This window comes from Dermochelys coriacea, chromosome 3, assembly GCF_009764565.3.
Source record: "Dermochelys coriacea isolate rDerCor1 chromosome 3, rDerCor1.pri.v4, whole genome shotgun sequence".
Taxonomy (NCBI): Eukaryota; Metazoa; Chordata; order Testudines; family Dermochelyidae; genus Dermochelys; species Dermochelys coriacea.
The window spans coordinates 149,121,417-149,148,042 of NC_050070.1; the positions used below are offsets into that span (position 1 = coordinate 149,121,417).

At 41.8% G+C, this 26,626-nt stretch overlaps 1 protein-coding gene across 8 annotated transcripts in view; it reads left to right on the forward strand.

Moving 5' to 3' along the window:
- LTBP1 (latent transforming growth factor beta binding protein 1) overlaps nucleotides 1–26,626 on the forward strand; it is a 391,697-nt gene that overhangs the window by 214,828 nt on the left and 150,243 nt on the right. For all 8 annotated transcript variants that reach the window (XM_038397049.2, XM_038397051.2, XM_043511538.1 and 5 more), the window contains one exon: nucleotides 25,314–25,436. In XM_038397049.2, coding sequence (XP_038252977.1) covers nucleotides 25,314–25,436 — 123 coding nt within the window. The remainder of the gene's footprint in view (nucleotides 1–25,313; nucleotides 25,437–26,626) is intronic.

A 26,626-nucleotide genomic window follows, 5' to 3' on the forward strand; every position in this document is an offset into this window, starting at 1 on the left:
CAACCAAGGCAGTGCCGACAACCCCTGTGCCGACAGTCGGTGCCGTGAAGAAGAGGTTGGGGATCGATGTCGCGATTACCGCATCGAGGATTGGTGCCGGCTGTCCCTTGAATGAGACCGGTGCCGCACGTATGGTGCCCCGGTGCCATGAGACAGTGCCAATCCTCTGAGGGTGTCCTAGATTGGCGCTGACCCTGGGAGATGCAGATCTCCTCCCAGTGTCACGCAAACTTGTACTGTAGGCAGTGCCGGGGAGTGGTGCTGTGGGGATGCGGATTGGGAACGGTGCCAGCCTGGCAACAAGGAGTGCCATATCATCGCGGGCTTGCCTCTAGATGGTACCAGTCTAGGCAGTGCTGGAGGCTGGTCACTGATGGTCGAGGGCTGAGGCGCCATAATTTCAATGAGGTCCTTAGCAGCCCCAAAAGTATCCGGCATGGAGGATGGCTCCAACACCTCCACCAGGCACTGCCCTGCCAGAGAGTCACTAAGTGCTGGACTCAACGGTGCTTGGGACACCGGAGTTGATGGCACGAGTTCCTGCTACGTGGTGGCCGAGTCTTTTCTCTGGAGCAGCAGTACATTCCCTGATGATCTCGCAGCCCTCTGAGGAGAGCACCCTCTGTCTGTCGTCTTTGGCCGCTTGTGTGGTACCAGTGACGTGGAGCAGAGCCAGAGCACTGCTCCTTGCTGCAGTGCCAGGGATTTTCGGTGCCGAGGGTCTCTCCTGCCAGAGTCCTTCCTCAGCACTGAGTCAGGGATCGATGCCGGGGCGCTCCGCCCTGATGAACTTGGGCGTGGGGCTGGGCGGTCCGGTGTCGCAGGATGGAGTGCACCTTCCATCAACAGTTGTTTTAAACGGAAGTGTCTCTCCTTCTTGGTTCTAGGCTTGAAAGCCTTACAAATCTTACAGCACTGCAACTGATGTGCCTCCCCTAAGCACCTAAGGCACAAGTTGTGGGGGTCACTATTGGGCATAGGCTTCCGGCAAACACCGCAAGACTTAAACCCCTGGGCTTGCGGCATGCCCCGCAGCCCAAGGCAGGGTGACAGGATATGAACAATCCCGGTCACCAACCACTACTAACAACTATATTAACAACACTTAATCTTGTGCCGCGTTCTTCATAGTTTTAGTTTTATGGGAGCACTTGCGAGCAAGTGAACACCGTTCCAGTGCCGCCATGGATGGTAAGAAGGAACTGAAGTCGGGTCAGTTCGGCAGGGTCATATATTGAGCACCATGAAGGCACCACTCCAGGGTGCTCCCTAGCCAACCCAACAGGAGCTGCTAAGGGAGAAGTTTCCGATGACCGTGCATGTGGCATGCACGCACCTGATTGGAATGGACGTGAACAAGCACTCGAAGAACTTTGTTACATGAGGATAAAGAAACATATAGCAACCAGCCAAGTAAAGAAACGGTGATACCAAAAAACAAAACAAAACTGTTTTGAAGAGCACATAACATAAACTTCAAAACCTGCTGCCTCTGTCACTAGGGGATGTGAACTGCAAGCTGAGTTTCTCTATCAGATGCTTTGGGGTACGTGCTGCCAAATTCCTGACACAAAAGCACTGCCCATGTCCCTTGCTCTGGATGAGGGCTAGAGGCATCAGATGTGTCAGAAGACTGGGACCACTAGAAAAGGAAGGTGGTGGAAATGCCATGAGCTTTTAGTCTGACCTATGAGGGCAGGAATGGATTCCCACTGGAGAAAGATGGGGCACAGAAAAAGGAGGAAACAGAGGAAGATGGCAGGAGGAGATGCCACATGTTGGTGGCAATTTCCTAACAGGGAACCTGGGTAGAAGTGAGGGAGATGAGGGCAAGGCACATCAAGGCCAAGCCCCTTGTCAGACATACAAATAGTACATATTTAATAGCAAGATGCTCCTAACCATGTCCAGGAGATTATCTGACTGGTTCGGATTGTGCATATGACAGTATAATCATTTTGGATATTAGCTACAGAGTTTCTCAGCATCTGCAAAGGAGATAGGATCTTCATTTCAGCACAGCAGCTGTCTCAGCATTATCCCCATCCTCCTGAGCGTGGTCTGGTCGAGAAGGAGGTAGAGACTGCTCCATATATAGGCAGTCTCTTTTTATATGTTCCTGGTAGCACACAATTTCCTGAGACGCTTTCGGTGTTCCTCCTCCTCTTTCTTGGCACCCTTAACAGTTATGGGTTCTCTGGTCTTCCTCCCCCATCCAGACCCTTAAATTGCTGACCCCCTGTGGGAATGTCCACCTTTACAAACTTCTCTGTTTAACTGCTACATCTAGCCGGACAGGTTGATGCTGTCTGACCCATAGGTAGGCATTATCCAGGAGACTCTAAAGGAACTATTCTAAAATGAGTGTCCATAGTATCGGCCACACCTTAGGTGTCCGGCCTCAGCCCACAAGTAGCCCAGTCTTTCCGTTTTTGGGCAAAAGCCTCGGGCCATAATCTCCCAGTCCATCTATTGGCTCAAAATTTTTGCGAGTACTTTTCTGTCTAAAGGCACCTAGTTGAGGAGGGCCACCTTAACCACTTTGTAGTCCTTTGCTTGCTCATCACTGAGAGCTATGTAGGCTGCCTGATCTTCCCCTGCCAAATAGGTTGCAAGCTGTAGGGCCCGGATTTCTTATCCCATCCTGCCATCATAGCCACTCTCTCAAATGTGACCAAAAACGTGTCAGGGTCTTCCGCCTAGCCCGTCTTGCAGAGGCCTACCTCTTGCCTTGCACCCTATTGCCGATCCCTGCTGCAGGACTCACCACACTTTTTTTTAGTAGTTGCTACTGCACCTGGGCTTGCTCCCTTATAAATTATCTGCAGGCTTTTTTGTTGCTCACCCTGCCAGGTAAGCAAGGACTGTCTCTTCAAGTGGTGGGAATTCTAGAAGGTCTGCCAGGTCTTCCGCATTTCCTTCCGCTGTTCAACCAGCCATTGTAACGTCTCCTCCCTCCCCCAGCCTACTAAATCTTTCCAGCGGCTTCCCCAACTTCCCCATCAAGTTCTCCATCTACATAGAAAAACGCAGGATCCCAGACAAGCCCCCTTGTGTGACAGGCATTCTCTGCTCCTATCTTCTTTGCTCTCCCACAGGCTGCTCAGAGACCTTCCTATTGTACGTACATTGTGTAGTTTATTTACAGTGCTTCACCACTCCACGTCTTACATACTTATGCTGTCATACTATTTATACAGTCATTCAGTTTAACTACTTTGTCTCCCAAGGGGTGGGGTGTGTGCTTTTATCCGGTCTCCTTGTTGATGGGCTAATTAGCCCATTAGCTACCTGGCCCCAATCTGATCTGGTAATCGGGAATTCCTCTCCTTAATCAGTTCCTCTTTGCTGCCTAACTGGTTAAACCTAACTGGTTCAGTTGCTGATTCTCAGCACTCTGGCACCATATGAGGAGACTTTCTGGGACTACCCCTTTCTGAAAATGCTGCTGCCCATGTGTCATACGTGGTAGAAGAGACTAACAGTTTGCCTGAGCGAGCAATGCTGGGAATGTATTTTCAGAGCACTTTCTACAGCCAAACAACTCTCTGAAAATGGGTATCATGTTCAGGGCAGCCAAGGGGGAGTGCACTTTTCTCCCAGAGAGTACCCAACTCACACCATTTCTTCGAGTGTTGTCCCTGTGGGTGCTCCAGTCCAGATGACAGTGTGTCCCAGTTGACTGGACATCCTCAGTAGCAGTGCCTGGCTGGGCTGTGTGCGTGCCCCAGCTGTCTCATAGAATCAGACTTTAAGGTCAGAAGGGACCATTATGATCAGCTAATCTGACCTCCTGCACAATGCAGGCCATAGAATCTCACCCACCCACTCCTGTAACAAACCCCTGACCTATGTATGAGCTGCTGAAGTCCTCAAATCGTGGTTTAAAGAATTCAAGGTGCAGAGAATCCTCCAGCAAGTGATCCGTGCCCCACGCTGCAGTGGAAGGTCAGTGTGCACACAACCTAGCCCCCTCAGTTCCTTTTCTACTGTCCTCAGCCGAAGACGGAGCTCGGAACAGTGCCACTTCTTTCTCCTAAAAACAGAAAATAGCTAGCATAAATTAGCGTTTTAGTGTTTTCTTTCGTAGTTAGTTAGTTGATTAGAAAAAATTATTTTTTCTTTCTTCTCTTCCTCCTCTTGCCGGGTTTTTTTTCGCTCTCCTGTGTTCCCTTCAGGAACACACCGCTTTCTTTAACAATAATGCTAGGCTCCCCTGGCTTTAAAAGATGTAATTCCTGCCACAAGGCAATACCCAGGTCCGATGGGCACCTACAGTGCGTGAGGTGCCTCGGTGAGGAGCATATCCCATTGAAATGCACCCACTGTGGCAACCTGAAGTCGAGAGCCCGCCGTGACAGGATCTGAGGCTCAAGATGATCCTCATGGAGAAATCTCTCCATGCAGGATCTGGCAAGGATGACCACAAAGTCCTCTACCAAAGGCTCCCTCCCCAATGCGGTCTGAGCCCGCAAGAAGCACCATTCCATCCTCTCAGGAGAAGAGGAAATGAACTTCTAATTCTCCACAGGGGGATCCACATAAAAAGAAGAGGTCCCTTGCGAGTTCGTTATCATCGGTGCCTATGGCCCCCAGAGCCAGTACTTACGATTCTCCTGGTACCTCTGGCACCAGCCATGCCACGGCACCAAAGCCCAAGGAGTCGAGACACAAACCCTTCAAGATTCCTCCACAGCACTGGGCCCAACAGCGACTGACACAGTATGGATCATATAACTGCCCCGGCACTGGTGGCAGCTTCGGCACCACCAATGCCCACAGCACCGACTTTGCATACAGCACCCGCGAACGGCACCGCAAAGCACCACTCAGTGCAGATGAAATCAATGCACAGTGATGACCAGGTTGAAGACATCTCCCTTCACCAATCTCCCCCATACTCCAAAAAGGAAGATGGGGAACAGCTCAGACCTAACAGGTGCCCTGCCAGTGGTACAGACAACCTGGATGTTCCCCCCATGTCCTTCCCAATCCAATGGCCACCTTGGGACCCATGAGCAGCATATAGGTCACATTATTCTAGGACCTCCTCTCCACGAAGGGGAGATGTACGCTTTCCACCCACATCGCCAGCACCCGCTACTTCCGTGGCCCCTGAGCAAGACACAGAAGCACCTCAGATTGAGATGGAGACAGAGGATGTGCGCCTTGCACACAATCCCTCTTCCTCTCCACACAAGGCGATAATGCCACCTCTGCGCACAACAGCTGATGACCTTAAGCAATTCCAGCACTTATTTAGACGAATTGCTACTAGCCAGGACATTCCCTAAGAGGAGGTTCAGGAGAATTAGCACAAACTACTGAAGATACTCCAACCTTCCTCTGCTTCAAAAATTGCTGTCCCAATTAACGAGGCCATTCTCAAACCCAGAGGAGGCAATATGGAAAACACCTGCTACTGCACCTCCGACATGCAAGAGGACTGACAGAAAATATTTCTTACTCGCAAAGGGCATGAACTTTTTTTTTTCACACCCACAGCCCAATTCTTTGGTTGTGGATGCAGCAAATCACAGAGCCAAACAATTCCAAAATCAGGCCATGCCATAAGATAAAGAGCACAAACGTCTAGACCTACTGTGCAGTAAGGTGTACACATCATTGACTCTAGAGTTCCGAATTACAAATTACTGCGCCCTTCTAGCTAAATATGATTTTGACAATTACGGGAAACTGATGGAATTCTCTGCTGACCTCCTGGAGAGCAAAAGAGCTGAGCTCAAAACTGTGCTTATCGAAGGACAGCTAATATCTAGAATGGTGCTGCAGGCAGCCCTAGACATCGCCGACACGGCAGCCTGCACTACTGCCACGACAATCGTAATGAGAAGAGCCTCATGGCTCTTATCCTCTGGCACACCCAAAGAACTCCAGATGAAGGTAGAAGATCTATCTTTTGACAAAGACAAGCTGTTCTCTGCCAAAACACACGAGACCCTTCACACTATGAAGAACTTGCCACGCTGTGAACACTGGGCATATATACACTACCTCAAAAGAGGAAGAGGTACCAGCCCTACCAATGCCCCAGGGAATCTCCCTACGCCTGACCTCACTCCAGACCCTACGAGGTGGGAAGACAAACAGACCATCTCGACATCAACAACCCTTGGCACCTTAATCAACGACATCAAAACCACAGTTTAGAACCTTTGATCGAGGGTTTGAACAACCTCCCCATCTTACCAGCTGTACAGTGCCCATTTGGGCCACCACCTACGCCATTTCTATCATGTGTAGGAGCTGATCACACAAAACCGCTGGGTCTTAGAGATAATCTTATCGGGTACTCCGTCCCATTCATTACCCGCCCTCCTACCCAACCCACCTCCCTGTCCCTCTTCAGGGACCCCTCCCACGAGCACCTTCTGAGGCAGGAGGTACAACACTTCCTCCTCCTCCTAGGAACTGTGGAACTGGTTCCCACTCATTACAGAGGGAGGGGATTCAATTCCCACTACTTTCTGACACAAAAGAAAAATGGAGGTTGGCGCCCAATATTAGACCTCAGAAAACTCAACAAATTTGTATGCTCCCAAAAATTCAAGATGGTCACTCTAGGCACCATAATACTGGTGCTGGAACAAGGGGACTGATTTTCATCCCTCGACCTACAAGACACATACTTTCATATCACAATACATCCATCCCACAGATGGTTCCCTTGATTCACAGTGGGACATGACCATTTCCAATACAGAGTGCTATCATTTGGACTCTCTACAGCACCCAGAGTATTCTCCAAAACTCTGGCAGTAGTTGCTGCATACCTGTGTAGGCAGGGCATCATCCCCTTCCCGTACCTGGACCATTGTGTGTTTGAGAAGTGTGATTCTAGATACCTTTGCTACAGTAAGTCCCATCTTGCTGGCATAGAAGGATTTGAGTTAATTTTTGCAGCTGTATTTGCTGATGAAGATCAACTGACTATTCCTTAGAATGACAACTGAGACTGTTAATAAACATTTTTCAATTATATTACAATACCTACATTAGCAACTAAAGCTGTTTTCTTTAATCCTGTCAGTGTGTATTAAGTTGCCAGCAGGATTGTTTTATTATTCAAGTAACCAAACATAATGGAGGTCGTAAGATGCAAATAACATACATTTCATATAGTTGGGGAGATGAGAGAAATTAACAACCTTGCTGTGTCACGTGGGAACAATATTTTCAATTTCATTAGCATTTACAATCATAATTGATGTTCCTAAAGAGAAAAAAATAAGAGCCCAACTGTCAACCCTTACAAACATTTGGAGAAAACTTAAATGAATAGTCCCAATATAGCCAAGTAAGTGCTCACTAACATGACTAAGAGTTCCACAAATGCGCCCTAAATGAAATATTCCACACTTAGTTAATTTATAGAATGAGTTGTCACATATGTTAGGTAATTTAATATATGCACACTTCTGTCAGGGCAATAACTACTAAATAACATTTAACAATTGATTTATGAGTAACTTCTAATTAAACTTCTGATTAAGAAACCTCTAAGAAATTATGTGGTACTTTGACAAATTCTAATTTTCATCTAACTGATATAGAAGATGTATTTTGTTTAAGATTAACACTCTAAAAGAGTTTAAAGGTATGAGTCTATTATTGAGAAGTAAATAAAACCCTTTGTAGTAAATGTGAATAAACATTTTTCATTCAGCTTAATTGCTTGTTGAGTTAAGTGCAGTAAATACACTTCATACTCAGAATTTAGAACTAGGATGTGGTTCTGCTCTGAGAACTGACTATGGAGGTCCCTACAGGGGTACCTGTTCCCATAGTGCTGTGGGCCTGGAACCTTGTAGAAAGCAGGAGTGTTCGTGTGCCCTGGCACAAAAAGTTTGCATCAGAGGTTATAAAAAGAGGACCACAATGCTTTTCAATTCCTTTCTGGCCACCGGCTATGAGTATCAGAGCCTTTGTTCCCTTGCCCTACAAGTGTCCTTCATTATTTTCTCTCCATAATCTGGGATTTTTTCCATGTTTCTCTTTTATTTGCCAGCTAGGGTAATTACTATTTAGTGTAGTTTGTTCTTAGTGCACTCTTCTGTTCAGAAAAACAATGAGGAGTCCAGTGGCACCTGAAAGACTAACAGATTTATTTGGGCATAAGCTATCATGGGTAAAAAACCCACTTCTTAAGGTGCATGGAGTGACTCAGATACAGACTAACACGGTTACCGTCTGATCTTCTGTTTGGGGCTCAGTTCTAGTTTCAGATCAGTACAAGTTCTAATCTATCTCCTTTGGTTAGGGTTTTCACCTTGGACCAGCATAGAATCATATGATCATAGAAATGTAGGGCTGGAAGGGACCTCAGTAGGTCATCTAGTCCAGTCCCCTGCTCTGAGGCAGTACTAAATATTATCTACACCAGCGTTTCCCAAACTGTGTTCTGTAGAACACTTGTGTTCTGCACGATGTGAATAGATGTTCCATGAAACAATTGTCATTTAAAAAAAGGGTTTTTAAATTTTTTTAATTTTAAATTTGGCATATTTGAAGCAACTCTTTTTGAATGACTATAATTTAATGTAAAATTCTTTTTCCGGTATTATTTCTAATATTAAGCGAATTTGTGATAGAAAAATGCAGAAACACCAATCCCTTTAAATCCAAATTTGTATTTCTGTTTATAAAAATAGATTTTCCTAGTAAAAATCTAATTTGTTTGGTGTTTGTGTATATATAAAAACAGGGTTTTTTTTAAGTAGAACACTGTTTTTAATTTTGACTCTTGCACTTGATTTTTGTACTACTTTATATGTGCTTTCCAGTTAGAAATTGTTAGTTCAAGTTATTTTAAATTTGTATTTTTGCTTTGTTTTATAAAATAAAACATATTTGAGCATAAATAACGCAATTTTTTATTTGAAAACCAGACGACTACAAAATAATATTGTAAGTGTTCCATAATAGGCTAAAAAGTGTTCCGTGGCCAAAAAAGTTTAGGAAACATTGATCTAGACCATCCCTGACAGGTGTTTGTTTAACCTGTTCTTAAAAACCTCCAGTTTTTAAAGATTCACCTACCTCCCTAGTGTTCCAGTGCTTAACTACCCTTACAGTTTGGAAGTTTTTCCTAATGTCTAACATAAATCTCCCTTGCTGCAATTTAAGCTCATTACTTCTTGTCCAGTCCTCCATGGATAAAGAGGACAATTTATCACGCTCCTCTTTATAACAACCTTTTACAAATACTTGAAGGTTGTTACCATGTCCTCCCTCAGTCTTCCCTTCTCCAGATGAAACAAACCCAATTTTTTCAATCTTTCCTTGCAGGTCATGTTTTCTAGATCTTTTATCATTTTTGTTGCTCTCCTCTGGACTTTCTCCAATTTGTCCGCATCTTTCTGAAGTGGCTCTCAGAACTGGACACAATACTACAGCACGGCCTTATCAGTGCTGTGTAGAGTTGAAGAGTTCCTTCTTGTCTTGCTTGCAACACTCTTGCTAATGCATCCCAGAAAAAGTTTGCTTTTTTTACAACAGTGTTGCATTGTTGACTTATATTTAGTTTGTGAGCCCACCCTTTGCTGCCAAACAAGGGAAAATAATGGGCTTCATAAGATATGTCTCCGATGAGACCAACATATTAGTATCCAACTATCATGTCAGGTGACTTGTACTGTTTGGGGGAAGGACAATTGTCCAGAAAGTGATTTGATTGTGCTACCTTAACTCCCAGGGCCTGATACAATAGGGCAGGGGTGCTCAACCTATGGTCTGTGGGTCATACACAGCCCACCAGAGCATTTCATAAGGCCCATGGCGGGGCTCAGGCTGTCAGCCCCACACGGTGGGTCTAGGGCTGTCTGTGCCGCATGGCAGGGCTCCTGGTATCCGCCCTGGGAGGCGGGGCTCAGGCTGTCAACCCTGGACAGCTCTTTATTTTGATTTGGGAGAGAGTGATGTGTTCTTTACTGTTTTTCCCCTGTTTTCTATCATTCCGATACACGTTTTATTCACTGATTTCTTTGTTTTTAAATAGACAATACCATAAATAGAAACAGCCTATCTAAATACATACGAAACAAGCTGAACTTAAAATATAAATCCATACAGGTGACTTTAAATCTTTTTAAAATATGTAGAATCTGTTTGGCCCACACAAAGTTGTGCTTAGATTTATGTGACCCTCCTGTGTAATAAGGTTGGGCACCACTGCAGAGGGAGACTCATGAAGGAGGCATTGGCAATGTATCAGCTCTGGACTTTCAATCTGTGTGCTTCTTGGTTTCATTGAGGGTTTCAGGTTCCAAGTCTAAGAGCTTGTTCAGTCCATATTACATAGATCTGATGATGATCTCTGATCCTAACAGACTAACCTATGCTGAGTCATTGGGAACTCTTTCAAAAGTTTGGAAAAAAGAGAAAAGAGGATGCAGGAGCACTCACCCAATTTTCAGTCAGAATGGAGTTCTAAAGCAGAGAAAAATCATGTATTCAAAACTCATGAGTCAGGCCCCCAATATCCTGAAGTTTTTTAAAATAATAATTTTTGAATTCTTTTATTTGCCTTCTGGTTTCTGATCCTTTAAGGGTGCATTTGCTTCATGTTTTCAAGCTTTTCTTTGTAACTATGAGGGAGAGAAGCTTGCTTTTTTAAATGAAAGCAGATTCTTATGCAGTCTCTTGATTGCAGCAGCTGGGGCTTTAAGAAGAGCACCAAGTAACATGAAACTCATGATAAAATCATGAGAGTTGGCAAAACTGCCATGGTGCCATTTTAGTGGAGCAGTCCATGGAGCTGTAGAGTGAATCAGTTTTGAAATCAAGGACTGAGGGGACTTCTTCCTTCCCCTAATCCTTAATTTTGTTGGAGGGAGCATCTCTGGTTCTAGAATCTCTCTGAGCCTCCTGGCAGCAAGGTCATCTTGTTGGTTCCTTGTCTTTTCTTATGGTGGGGGGAGTTTTAGGTCCTTTCTTGCACCTGACTCAGTGTCAACTGCTTGACTGGTTCCCCTTGATCCCCTATTGCTCTTCCTTGAACTTGCTCTCCTTTGGGGGATCTAGTTTCCCCAGATCTGAAAGCCACTTAGCTTGCTTTTGTTCCAGCTGAGAAAGAACCCAGATGTTCATCCTGTGAGCTGTTGGGCTTCTAGGGCACAACAGACTTTCTTTAAGTTCCGTTTCAAGGACAGACATTTCTAGGAGCCTTCCTGGTGTCTTGACTGTCACTGCCTAAGGCACTTGCATGTTTCCCTTTTATGCTCAGTGGTCCATTTGGCTTCCCCATTCCCAGTCTACAATTACTACCTGGAATGGCACAGCCTTTGGTTTGGAAGCACATTTTGTCCAAGACAAAACTCACAAATTACTGTGTATTTTGGAATCCCATCATAAAGGAAAAATTACACATCTAATAAATAAAGGCTTGGAATTTACCAGATGTTATGGCTTACTCCTAGATCAATCCTTCCTGTGGCTTCATCGGGTACTAGTAAAGAGGTTTTAAATATTTTTTCCTCATATCCAAACCCTGGTTCGCTATTTGTCTGAACTGCAATGGTAATGACCAAAGCTCAGTTTCCTGAGTAATGCTTTAAGATGCAGCCAAAAAAAAAATCAATAACTTGAAGAAGAAAGCTTCTTCCTCAGCCATTATAGCCCTAAGAATTGAGAACTACTAGCTAGTCCTCTCTTGGTTTACTTAAATATTTGAGAGAATATCTACTGAACCATCTTTCACAAGAGATATAGGTTCCATTTCAGCAAAGCACTTAAGCCTGTGTTTAAGTCTAACTTATGTCAGCGTGACATAATCATGTGCCTAAAATTCAATACTTATAGAAGTGCTTTGCTGAATCAGGCAAATTATTTGATTCTGAAGGTCTAAGTATTTTGTGATATCCATTAAGCATTGTATGATTCATATTCTGAAACAAATGCAGTGCCACTTCACTTGTTTAGAAGAGACATTTTGGGCTGAAGTCATGGAATTCTGTTTGGATGTTCGAGTGAGAACTGAGAATATAAAGTCTTGAACGTCTTTAGATGGAAATAGATGAGGTCTTTGAGAAAGGGAAAGCGAGAAATCCACTGGGTCAGTAGGTCTATCTCAGATTCCATTCAAGGGAGCATCTTTTATCTGTCTTGCTTCACTTTCAAAGGCAGTGCTCCTGAGGTCACTTTCAGTCCAACAGTGGCTTCCTCCCAAATATCAAAGTGGAATATCCCAGAGGCAGTATAGCACTAACTCTGCTTCCACTACTCTGTTAGCCCCATTTGCTTGGAATTGCTGTGGCCCTTATCTGGACAGTTGGAGAGAGCACCATCTTCTCAAGGAGTCAGAGCCTCTTTTTAAGCTATATGTTCTCTCTTTAAATTTTCAGGGGTAAGGATAAAACTAGAAAAATTTCAAATTCTATCTTGAATTTGTGACCAAATATGAACCTAAATCAACATCCCAAAAGAGTAAAGATAGTGGCCTTGTGTCTTAACAAGCTATTGTGTGGATATTATGTTCATGGAATATGAACAGGGAATTCAGATAAAAACATAAAATACTCTTTTTGGAAGGTTACAGCAAGACTGTTATTTATAAGTTATTTATAAAGCATATATTTTCAGTAATACATAAATGTCAGATGCAGATCTCATTAGAATATGCACTGGAATTCTCCCTAGAATTGGCTATTAATCTTTGGAATACTTTACTATTGTGGGGGGAAGGGAGAAAATGGACTAAATTCTGATATCAGTTGCACTGGAGTCAATCACCTTTATTCGGAGCTGTGGTTGAGCTGATCATCGCACAGCCCAGAAGAGGGGTGGAGAAGGACCAAAGGTGGCTTTATGCCAATTCTGGGCCTCCCAGATTCAGAGGCAGTGGAGAACTGCAGTGGCCTTCAGCTGAAGCTAGTGCAGGCCCAGGGTCTACTTTAATTTACATAAAGAGCCATTGAAGCAGCCCACTACAGCTGGAGCACAGTGTACTCTGGCCAAGAATCCTCCCTTCTGGGAACTGCCCCTTCCTGGTCCTGTCCATGCCTCTGGGAGAGGGGAGGAAATTGTCAGCTTTGCAGCCTTGTATACTCCCAGAGCAAGTGTTCAAGAGCCAGAGCAGAGTCTTGAATCAGGGTGTCACATTTTGGGGTGAAATCCAGACTAGAGAGAAGAATGGAAGATTGGTGAGGAAACTACCTTAAACAAAGACTGTAGCTTGTTAAGTTGGGTCTTAGCCATTAGAAACTATATGTTTACTTTTGTTTGTGTGTAACCCTTGCTAATGTTGTTCCTTCTACTTGGTATCACTTAACCTATGTCCTCTTGTTAGTAAACATGTTATACGTTTAATCTAAACCAAATCTAATCTAAATGCTGTGTTTGCACTGAAGTAATTGTTATCTCTAGTTAATGTGGCAAACTGCTGAGCATTGTCTCTTTAAAGGACCATTTATCTGAGTGGCCCAGAAAAGGGCTGGACACTTCAGGGCAGATGTTTTGGGGGAATTCAGGACTGGAAGTGTGCTGAGGCCATCTTGCCAGGTGTAACCAAAGCTACTTGAAACCGCGGGTGTCTGTTGTGTTGTGGCAGGCTGCTCAGCATCAGAAGCTGTAACCAGAGATGCACAGACACTTAGGATACTGCATGCTTGTCCATTGGCTGTTGGTGTCTGGGCTGTGAGCCACAGCTGCAGAGCATTTAAGGCACCCAGGTTAACAAGGCAGGTGGTGACACAACGCCTTACTCGTCTGGATTGCACCCCAAAACGTGACATACGGCCACTGTAGTGACTTTGCATTAAATTTGGAGTTACCAAGAACAGAATTTGGCCCTATCTCTCAGACTTTCTACATCAACATTGCTGTGTTTATTTTTAAAATAAAATTTGCTTATAATTTGTACTCTTAGCCCCAAAAATTCACACCATACAGTGTGCATAATATAGCCAAGCAAATGATTCACAACAAATTATTTATTTGAAAATCTCATCCTCTTCCTCTGCTTCCAGAATGTCAACAAGTAGATCATAGGCTCCTCAGATTTATTCATTATTCTTATTGATTCAGCATATTTTTACCAAAAAGAAAAGATTTCGATCACGAAAGCTTATGCTCAAATAAATTTGTTAGTCTCTAAGGTGCCACAAGTACTCCTTTTCTTTTTGTGAATACAGACTAACACAGCTGCTACTCTGAAACCTGTCATATTTTTACCTTTTTTCTCATTTTTTTACTCTGAATTGATTGCAAACAGTTTGCTATGAGCATTTGGGTTTCAACAATCAAAATATGAGATGTATTGGTTGGTCACACAAGTCACATGATATTGTTTCTGTTATGTTACTGAATGAGCCTACCGGTTATAAACAGGAGAAGGTACTGCACCTTTGAATCTCTAAGGGAGAGGTAGCCAGTTAGAGATAAATAGCAGAAAAAGAGGATTAGGTAATTTTAGAAAATTTTAAACCTTTCCCTTTCTGGACTATTACAGTTCTTCCTAGAATCATAATTCCTGGAAAAATTAGATCACTATGAGATTTGCTGGCTGCATATGAGCTAATAAAATTTAATTTTCTGTTACATTCACACCAAGTAGTTCTGTATATGCATGTGTAACTGTGGCTGAAAAGGTGTGGTCAGTTCCTTGTCAGATTCTTTTAATTGCCTATGTACCAGGACTCTAGCAAGGGATTTTTTGAAATACTGTCTTCTTTCTGTGCCAGCAGTTGTCCTATCCCATATAAAGCATTCCATTTCCAGTGCAGATACTTGTGTATGTGAGCTTAGAATGGGCTCTGCATGATCGTTTTTGTGAATAAAACTTGATTGCGTGAATATTCACAGAAAACAAACAGAAAAGAGGCACAAGCATTGCAAATGCCAATTCATTTTTAAATTCAAGCCAATATTTGTTGATTTTTTTCAGTATCTTCCCATCTCTAGTATTAATTAGTTAATGTAAGTAAAGACAAAAAACATTCTACAGGTGCTAATTATTGTAGGTAAATCCTATTTTTAAAATTATAATGAAACCCTCATCCCCAGTCTCAGACAGTTTATGGGCCAAATTCCACTCTCCTTTGCAAGACAGCATACATATCACAACCACCTTCTTGCTGGTTGTTACAATGTATTTATTATTTAATCATAATCATTGTCATAATGATTTGTTTCTGATAGCACCCAGAATTTGCTAGGTTAGGTAAGAAGTCACCTTCCAAAAAATATATGGCCATTTTAGCAGGTTTTCTGCAACTTTCATCCCCAGCACTACTAAACTCAAAAGAGATGATTTGGCCCATAGTTCATTATATAGCAGGTGTAATTAGTTCGTTTGTTTTTACCAACTTTTAGTATGTTTTTGTAAGGAAGTGCTCATTTAAAATTTCATTTTGCAAAACAATTTTTAATGATTTTACCGTATATTTTTATTACAGATACAAACTACACAGTGTAATAATATTAACCTATGGTATGGTAGCTATATTTCCATCTAAACTAAGATCAGCTGCTGTCACCCCCACATCTCCTTCCTACATTTTTTGTATTACAGCATTAAAGTCACCTTTTTCATTTATAGTCATATGCTTCACGTGAGTGGGCAAACATTTAGATAGGAAATGACTGTTTGTTTATTTTAGCCCGTTTTCTCCAGGAAATTCAGCTGCAAAGTGAGTCATTAACACATTGTATTTTCTAGTAGCACTTTGACCTTATACCCAGTAGCCCTATAAAATCTGTGGCAAGATGTTGTATGCTATCTTTTGTTGTTAAAAATTTATTTTTAATTCATGTTACCCTGGAAGTTTGTGGGATAAATTAATAGTGGTGGACAAAGTAGCCACAAATAACTAATGGCTAGAACTTCAGTGTGTTAGGAACAAGTTCCATGTGTTGTGCACTTGTAGTATTCTGGACAGTAATGGCAAAGGACCAGATGCTCAACTGATGTAAAACGGCATAGTTTCACTGAACATTTGATCCAAATTATTTGCTCTGCCAACTGTAATTCTAATGCTTTTTCAAAATGTTCTTTATTGAGGAATTGTAAACATATGTAAATAAAGCAGCAAAAAGAACAAAAGAATAATATTTTACAATAGTAGCATAATCATTAATAATAAAAGAAATTCCATACATAGATTTCTCACATTTTTGTTTTAAGTAAAACAAAATAAATGCCTGGATTAGGGTATAACAGTTCATGAAGATCAGAACATAAAAACATCCACCTAAAAAGCAGCGACAATTTTTTTCTTCCTGAGTGACAGTCAATGACACTAGCACTTTTTTACAAAATGGGTAATATTTTACCTCCCTTTCCAATTATTCTTTTTATGCTTCAAGAAGCACACTATTCAAGATTAAGAAACCGGCCTCAAAGCCCTACAGTTTTCAATCATTCAGTGGATTTGTGGCAGTCTTTTGAAAAATTAAAGCCTGCAAGGCAAGAAGACCAAATTGACAGGGGTTTCTTTTTCTTACTTTGAAATGTATATGTGAGTTATGACAGTTTACACCATCAGAGAATCTACCTTGATGACTCCATATTTTCTAGCTAATAAAGTAGCTGGGAAAATGAACAGGGGGAAAAAATCCTCCCCTACAGACTACAGAATACCTGCAGAGTGACTCTAGAAAACCTAGTTTAGCCCAGTGATTCTTAACCAGGGGTACATTATCCTTGGGGGTACACAGAGGTGTTCTGGGAGTACATCAACTCATCTAGATATTTGCCTAGTTTTACAATAGACTACATAAAAAGCACTTATTAGCAAAGTCAGTACAAACTAAAATTTCATACCTACATGTGTTTATACTGCCCTGTATATGATTCGCTGTCATGTAAGTACAGTATTTATATTCAAATTGGTTTATTTTATAATTATATGGTAAAAATGCGAAAGTAAGCAATTTTTAGTAATAGTGTGCTGTGACATTTTTGTATTTTGATGTCTGATTTTATAAGCAAGTAGTTTTTGAGTGAGATGAAACTTTGGGGTACACAAGACAAATCAAACTCCTGAAAGGGGTACAGTAGTCTGGAAAGGTTCAGAGCTTCTGCTTTAGCCCAGTGACTGGAGAAGTCACTCTGTACCCTCACGCACCAACCTTCCGATAAGCTGCTGAGGGGCAGGATGACAGGATCAGCATATCAGTGAATCCCTAACCCAACCGTGACTCACATGGATCAGGACTCTGGACCACTCCAGGGGTGCAAGCTATGCTGGTTCTGACAATTGAGGGACCCACCACACTTGCAGATTTACTATCTACTGTACTGGTTAGTGTACAAAACACCCTTGTTTGCATTTGGTCTCCTCAGACTGGATTATGGCTTTTAACTGAGTAGGCACAATCTGAACCCCAGGTATGCTGCTTGCACACAGATGGAGGAGATTGTCATGTGTGTGCCCACACATGCCCGTACACTGGCCGTGCTACAGCAATAATCCAGTTTCTTCTCTGCTCCTTTTCCATCATCCTGGTCCCTGTATGAAGCAATGAATGAGCAATCCCTGAGCTTCCTGGTCCTCAGAGACTGCTGTTATGAATGGTCCCTACACAACCCTACAAGATGTTGGGGGGCGGGGGGATAGGGAAGCTCCTTGATTGACTCTCCACCCTGTACAACCACACAAAGGCTTCTCACAATTTGGGCCCCAGCATTAGTGCAAATTAATGAGGGTCTACTATGTCTCTGACTCTACTTTCTTGAAAAGAGAAAACTGAGGTAGACTCCATAAAACCTGATTAAATCAAGTTATCTATAGTTTTTTACAATAGATAATACAAAACTCCAGCAGATATTTCCTTAGCTGGAAGGATGCGCCCACTGAAGATTTTGACCTCCTCCTAACTCCGTCACCCTTTTTTATTCTTCCTTTTTGCTATGCAAGCCACAGAAGTCTATCTACCTATAAAGGCAGCCAGCCAGTCAGGCAGCGGCACAGACAGCTGCAGCGGCACAGGGGCTAGCAAACAGAGCTCTAAACAGGGGAGTTTGAGTGGGAGTTTGCAAGGGGAGTTTGGATTGTGTTGCTTGTTTGGGGTTTGCTTTTGCTTGGGGGTGTGTGGTCTTTTTGGTGTGGCTTGTGTTTCCCAGATTAACAGGATTTAGGTGGGAAGGAGATGACAGATACAGAGGCAGCTGTTGGAGTGACTCCTGTAGTGAAAGACACATTGAGGATGACTGGATGTGGAAGCTGTGGTATGTACATGATCCTAGAGGGGGGAACCAGTAAGAGTTTTTTCTGCATGAAATGTCGTCTGATAGAGCTGATGGAGGAAAAGATGCAGGTGGAAAGTCTGGTTGAGTTTAGGAAGGGGTTTGAGCAGATGATGGAGCAAAGATATGAGGTATCTGAAGGGAAAAGCTCAGACTCACAGATGGAAGCAGGGCTGGGGAATTTTGAGGAGAGACTGGATGAGGAAAGTGGTCAGTGGAAACATGTGACTCAAAGAACCAGGCAGAGAAAAAGACGGGCTAGTGAAGGAGAAATAGAGCTTAGGAACAGGTTTGCAGAATTGGAAAATGAAGAAGGGGCTCAGCAGGTACTTGTTGAAGGTGGAAGGGTAAGGAAGAAGAGAAGAGAGGCTAGTCCTATAGAAAAAGGGGAAGAGTCAAGGGAGACTACACCAAATATGAGCCCCAGGAGGATACAGGATGGGTTGAAGAGGATTATAAGGGAAAATAGGAATGGAAAGAACTTGCAGCCAGAGGGAACAGGGGAGAGACTGGAGAATAGCACTGTCACCAGGAAAAGGCAGGTCTATGTGATCGGGGACTCTTTATTGAGAAGAATAGACAGGCCTGTAACTAGAGCTGATCCTGAGAATAGAAGGGTGTGCTGTCTTCCAGGTGCTAAGATACGGGATGTAGACCTGAGGTTGAAAAGGATCCTAAAGGGAGCGGGAAAGAATCCCCTAATTATCCTTCATGTGGGAACAAATGATACAGCCAGATTCTCGCTGGAAAGTATCAAGGGAGACTATGCTAGGCTGGGGAAGACACTTAAGGAAATTGAGGCTCAGGTGATCTTTAGCGGGATCCTTCCTATTCCTAGAGAAGGGCAACAAAGGTCTGACAAGATTATGACTGTCAACAGATGGCTTAGGCAGTGGTGCTATAAGGAGGGCTTTGGGATGTATGGCCACTGGGAGGCATTCACGGACAGAGGTCAGTTCTCTCGGGATGGACTTCATCTGAGTAGGGAAGGAAATAGACTTCTAGGATCGAGGCTGGCACAACTGATAAAGAGAGCTTTAAACTAGGAATTGGGGGGAGATGGATGGGAGATGTCCAGAAAATCTCCACGCCAGATTTTAGCATTGAGAGGGAAGAAGATGAAGTAAGAAAGGATACAGCCATGGGTAGGAGAATGTATATAAGGAGCGAGGGCGGTGTGGATACTAGTCTAATAGGTTATACTGGCTGTAGAATGACTGTGCCTAATAGGGTACAAAATGTGAGCGAGTCCAAACAGCAAAAATTAAGATGTTTGTACACCAATGCGAGGAGTCTAGGTAACAAAATGGAGGAACTAGAGCTACTGGTGCAGGAAGTGAAACCAGATATTATAGGGATAACAGAAACATGGTGGAATAGTAGTCATGACTGGACTACAGGTATTGAAGGGTATGTGCTGTTTAGGAAAGACAGAAACAAAGGTAAAGGTGGTGGAGTAGCATTGTATATCAATGATGAGGTAGAATGTAAAGAAATAAGAAGCGATGCAATGGATAAGACAGAGTCCGTCTGGGCAAAAATTACATTGGGGAAGAAAACTAGTAAAGCCTCTCCTACGATAGTGCTTGGGGTGTGCTATAGACCTCCGGGATCTAATTTGGATATGGATAGAGCCCTTTTTAATGTCTTTAATCAAGTAAATACTAATGGAAACTGCGTGATCATGGGAGACTTTAACTTCCCAGATATAGACTGGAGGACCAGTGCTAGTAATAATAATAGGGCTCAGATTTTCCTAGATGCGATAGCTGATAGATTCCTTCATCAAGTAGTTGCTGAACCGACTAGAGGGGATGCCATTTTAGATTTAATTTTGGTGAGTAGCGAGGACCTCATAGAAGAAATGGTTGTAGGGGACAATCTTGGCTCAAGTGATCATAAGCTAATTCAGTTCAAACTAAATGGAAGGATTAACAAAAATAAATCTGCAACTCGGGTTTTTGATTTCAAAAGGGCTGACTTTCAAAAATTAAGGAAATTAGTTAGGGAAGTGGATTGGACTGAAGAACTTATGGATCTAAAGGTAGAGGAGGCCTGGGATTACTTTAAATCAAAACTGCAGAAGCTATCGGAAGCCTGTATCCCAAGAAAGGGGAAAAAATTCATAGGAAGGAGTTGTAGACCAAGCTGGATGAGCAAGCATCTTAGAAAGGTGATTATGAAGAAGCAGAAAGCATACAGGGAGTGGAAGATGGGAGGGATCAGCAAGGAAAGCTACCTAATTGAGGTCAGAAGATGTAGGGATAAAGTGAGACAGGCTAAAAGTCGAGTAGAGTTGGACCTTGCAAAGGGAATTAAAACCAATAGTAAAAGGTTCTATAGCCATATAAATAAGAAGAAAACTAAGAAGGAAGAAGTGGGGCCGCTTAACACTGAGGATGGATCGGAGGTTAAAGATAATCTAGGCATGGCCCAATATCTAAACAAATACTTTGCCTCAGTTTTTAATAAGGCTAAAGAGGATCTTGGGGATAATGGTAGCATGACAAATGGGAAGGAGGATATAGAGGTAGATATTACCATATCAGAGGTAGAAGCGAAACTGAAACAGCTTAATGGGACTAAATCGGGGGGCCCAGATAATCTTCATCCAAGAATATTAAAGGAATTGGCACCTGAAATTGCAAGCCCATTAGCAAGAATTTTTAATGAATCTGTAAACTCAGGAATAGTACCGAATGATTGGAGAATTGCTAATATAGTTCCTATTTTTAAGAAAGGAAAAAAAAGTGATCCGGGTAACTACAGGCCAGTTAGTTTGACATCTGTAGTATGCAAGGTCCTGGAAAAAATTTTGAAGGAGAAATTGGTTAAGGACATTGAAGTCAATGGTAAATGGGACAAAATACAACATGGTTTTACAAAAGGTAGATCGTGCCAAACCAACCTAATCTCCTTTTTTGAAAAAGTAACAGATTTTTTAGATAAAGGAAATGCAGTGGATCTAATTTACCTAGATTTCAGTAAGGCATTTGATACCGTGCCACATGGGGAATTATTAGTTAAATTGGAGAAGATGGGGATCAATCTGAACATCAAAAGGTGGATAAGGAATTGGTTAAAGGGGAGACTGCAACGGGTCCTACTGAAAGGCGAACTGTCAGGTTGGAGGGAGGTTACCAGTGGAGTTCCTCAGGGATCAGTTTTGGGACCAATCTTATTTAATCTTTTTATTACTGACCTTGGCACAAAAAGTGGGAGTGTGCTAATAAAGTTTGCAGATGATACAAAGCTGGGAGGTATTGCCAATTCGGAGAAGGATCGGGATATTATACAGGAGGATCTGGATTACCTTGTAAACTGGAGTAATAGTAATAAGATGAAATTTAATCGTGAGAAGTGTAAGGTTATGCATTTGGGGATTAATAACAAGAATTTTAGTTATAAGTTGGGGACGCATCAATTAGAAGTAACGGAAGAGGAGAAGGACCTTGGAGTATTGGTTGATCATAGGATGACTATGAGCTGCCAATGTGATATGGCTGTGAAAAAAGCTAATGCGGTTTTGGGATGCATCAGGAGAGGCATTTCCAGTAGGGATAAGGAGGTTTTAGTACCGTTATACAAGGCACTGGTGAGACCTCACCTAGAATACTGTGTGCAGTTCTGGTCTCCCATGTTTAAAAAGGATGAATTCAAACTGGAGCAGGTACAGAGAAGGGCTACTAGGATGATCCGAGGAATGGAAAACTTGTCTTATGAAAGGAGACTTAAGGAGGTTGGCTTGTTTAGCCTAACTAAAAGAAGGTTGAGGGGAGATATTATTGCTCTCTATAAATATATCAGAGGGATAAATACAGGAGAGGGAGAGGAATTATTTCAGCTCAGCACCAATGTGGACACAAGAACAAATGGGTATAAACTGGCCACCAGGAAGTTTAGACTTGAAATCAGACGAAGGTTTTTAACCATCAGAGGAGTGAAGTTTTGGAATAGCCTTCCAAGGGAAGCAGTGGGGGCAAAAGATCTATCTGGTTTTAAGATTCTACTCGATAAGTTTATGGAGGAGATAGTATGATGGGATAATGGGATTTTGGTAAGTAATTGATCTTTAAATATTCAGGGTAAATAGGCCAAATCCCCTGAGATGGGATATTAGATGGATGGGATCTGATTTACTATAGAAAATTCTTTCCTGGGTATCTGGCTGGTGAATCTTGCCCATGTGCTCAGGGTTTAGCTGATTGCCATATTTGGGGTTGGGAAGGAATTTTCCTCCAGGGCAGATTGGAGAGGCCCTGGAGGTTTTTTTGCCTTCCTCTGTAGCATGGGGCATGGTTGACTGGAGGGAGGCTTCTCTGCTCTTTGAAGTTTTGAACCATGATTTAAGGACTTCAATAGCTCAGACATGGGTGAGGTTTTTCATAGGAGTGGGAGGGTGAGATTCTGTGGCCTGCGCTGTGCAGGAGGTCGGACTAGATGATCAGAATGGTCCCTTCTGACCTTAGTATCTATGAATCTATGAATCTAAGTCCTTCCATTTTGGTTTCCATCTCAGGGCCCCTGTCTCATTCTCCTTCCACAAGGGATTCTGTGCAGTTTATAAGTAAGAATTGGTCAGAGTTAAATTCCAGACGAAAATGTTAAAAGTAAGTGTTATGGCAGACAGCTTGTTCAGTTGAATTTTGTTCACTGAAAAGTATCCTTTTAAGTATATTCTGATTTTTAGAGTTTTCTTGGAGCAAATTACAGGGTTCATATTGGCCACTAGGACTCCAAATTTTGTGGCAGTTATAATGTGGCTGTTTAACAAAATTATAATACTTAACATTTATGTAGTGTTTTACACTTCAAACCACTTCACTAACTTTAGCTTATTTATAATTCTGGACGATAAAAAGACCATTCGGACAATTTTCAAGTATACATTTCTCTAATTTTTATTTTAAAAAAAGAGGAGGGGGAAGAGCAAATAAATGCAATTTATAAGTTTAGTCATTTTTAAGTAACATTCTTGACTTAAAAAGAAAAAAAAAAGGAAGCACTTAATGTTGAGCCAGATTCCTTTTCCGGCTGCCTTAACAGGTTGATTTCAGTTTAATTTACACAGCTGGACAGGTCTGCGGGTGGCTGGAAATGTTTTAGGTAGGTGGCAATTTACCACAGGGTGAATTAATATGCAGTGAATAGGAAATCTTGCAAGGACTTTTGCCCAAAGTGCATAAGTAAAAATCATTCTAACATGTCCATCAGTTTCTTTTAAAACATTTAAGGTTTGTTATCAGTTTGTGGATGGTTCCTGTTGAATCCCTAGATAGAACTCTGTAATGCAGTATCATATATCTACACAATGGTTCTCTGACGAGCTTAGCCAGAAACAAAAGAGCTGGAAGAGAGACATGAAAAACATACAAGAACTGAGTTATGCTGATGCATCAGAACATGCACATTAAAGTTAAAATTAAAAATAAAAAGCAAATTAAACAGAAGGAATGCTGGTGTCACTGACCTCAGTTTCAAATGAAGGGAGAGGCAGCCAATATCAGCATTTATATACTACATGTATCTTAGGAGAAATGATTAAATTTAATGGAATACCATTGGTACAAGAGAACTGGATGTCTCTATTTGCTTATTGATTGATGAGAGGTATTTTTAGATATTGAAGAGCAAGGATGGTTCATCTGAGAAGAGTTTTATATGAGATATGGTCATGACAACATCCTATAAAAGAATAATTTATGGAACAGAGTACAGGCTGAATGATTTTGAAGAAAACATGTTGGTATATCTCTGAATTTTAGAGGAAACATAAGCCACTTACCCCCCAGTCATTAACATCAGTAATACAGTGAAACCTGTGTTAGAGACCACCTTTGGTAGGCAACCTTTTCTAAAAGGTTACTGTCCCATAGTATCACCAATGCATTGAGCATAGTTTTACTCCACCTTTATTAAACACCACGTTTATTAAGCAACTAATTTTTGCTAGTTTTCTAATGGTCACTCAGGACAGGTTTCACTATACTTAAATGGGTATGTCATAGCTTGCTATGATGTGTGTAAGTTCAGGAAATGGGGCAAACAAAATAAAGTAGCATACAATAGATTTCTCTCTCTTTCTTTCTCTCTCTCTCTCTCTCTGATATTTTCCATCTATTTGGTGATAGTGGCTTGATTTCCTATGAATGAAAATGTATAAATTGAGTTATTTGTGGGGGATAAAACTGTTCATAAACTTTCTAGCTGTAACAGTATACACTTGAAAATTTATTTTAACTGAACTTCCCTTGTAAACATGTTTAAAGAATGAACATTTAGAAAGTGAGCACCAGATTAGGGTAAGAGAACAAACTGGGGTGTGTGTGTGTATATGATATATAATATTTATATATATTTACAGTATTTTTCTTTCTCCTCACACACTTTCTAGTCTGATCTGCAGTCCTTTCTGTATGTTAATAATGCAAACTTGTGTTCCCACTACTGGGACTCTTGTTCCTCTCCACCCCCGACCTTTATGGTCTACACTCCCTGCCACATCTCTTCACTATTAAATTTTGTAGGCTGTTTGGGCCAGAGACTGTCCTTTATTTTATGCTTGTACCCTCCTCCAGCACCATTGGAACTAAATCCCTATTTTAGGACATCAGAGTCTATTATAATACAAATAATAAATAATAATATAATAGTCAAGCAATGTTCTGTCCCATATAAAATATACCACATCTATTGTGAATTCTCAAATTTGTAAGTTTTAAGTTTGTTAATCACAAGTTTTCTTGCAAGTAAAATTTGAGTTTATCAATGTGCATTGAAAGTAAATATGAGGGTTCATAACATGGGGAAGCAATTTCATTTTTAAATTCAGAGTGGGTACTTGAAAAATGACATGGACATAATTTTTTCTTCTTTTGTGTTATCAGTGATTCTATAAAAGATGCTAAGTCAAATGTTGCTAGTGTTAGAAAAATTACTCTGACCAACATTTAACTATACAATTTGATCCAGTGTAATAGATGCTGCAGAATAAAAGTGTCTTGCAGGTAAAACAACAGAATAACCCCTAAATGAAGACTAAACTGATTAATATTAATGTTCAGTTATTTCCATTCTCCCACTGATAAATATTTTTGTTTCCTTACAGACATTAATGAATGCCAGCTGCAAGGGGTATGCCCTAATGGTGAGTGTTTGAATACCATGGGCAGCTACAGATGTACCTGCAAAATGGGATTTGTGCCAGACCCTACTCTTTCAAGATGCATACGTAAGTAATAGAAATGATCTAAAATGGGTTTTTTTCCTTGCAGCATACAGTGAATTAAGCAGATTAGACTTTCAAACAAACTAGTGTTGATTAAAGATATTCTAATCATATATAGTTACAAAGAAGCATAAATCATCAAGTTAAAGGTCTCTTAAATATAGGACAATAATCAGATAGGAAGATGCCATTCTGAATCACGAAGATAATGGATGACCCAGAGGATGCAGCTCACCAAACCAGGAAATTTTCAAAGTTGCACAACCAACCATAATTCTGTCATTTCCTAATATTTGAGTGCTTGACTTTGCAACCTTAATGTTCTTTTAATGTAGTATTTTGTATAATTTCTTAGGTTTCTAAACAAGCAAACTTTTAAAAAGTCCATCATGTGGCGGCATATTGACACCCACATGGATCATCAGCAGGGTTGGAATCTTTAGATCCACCATACAAATTTCTGGCACTTGAGCTCAGAGTAATTTTAGCAATTGTAGGTTGTCATCATGTACGATGGAACAACTCTAGAGGGGGATGGGATACTTTGTCCATTGTCAGTGGTTTCACAGATGAATGACTCGGGAGTCTTGGGTTGTTTTTTGACTTGTATGTGTCAGTATGGAAACCACGCTAGGTGGGTATGCACCTCAGGAGTGCCAGATAGAGGTCTTTTGAACAGCAATGTCCACACAAGCATCCTGTGCCTCCTTGTGCTCCTGCATGACTGCATAAAGAGTGGAGCAACCAAGACCCTCCCTTAGTTTTCTCTTAATGCACATTTCAGTGAGATGGAACGTGGCAAGTGTCCAACCTGCTAATTCTTAGCTTAGCTAAATCTTTTCAAAACCTTCAGAACTCTTCTGATTCACTGATATATGACCACGTAAACTATATCAATCCATATGGAGTGAATATTGATGGTCGCCCCTCCTGCCCACCCCTTCTGTACAGACCCTTTGTACAGGACACCTCAACCTGGCAGATCCAAAACCTGCAGTCTTCAATGCCTGTCCATCCTGTAATAGACTAATTCCATAGAAGATGTTTGATGTGCCTGTCATTCTCTACAAGAGCAGGTAAGTCACAGGATGCATGGTTGAAGCTTATCTCCTGGAGCAAACTAGGTCTGTTCAGATCCTGAGGAGAAGGCACGAGAATGCTAGCAGCAGACAAGCCAGATTTATTCAGTGCCC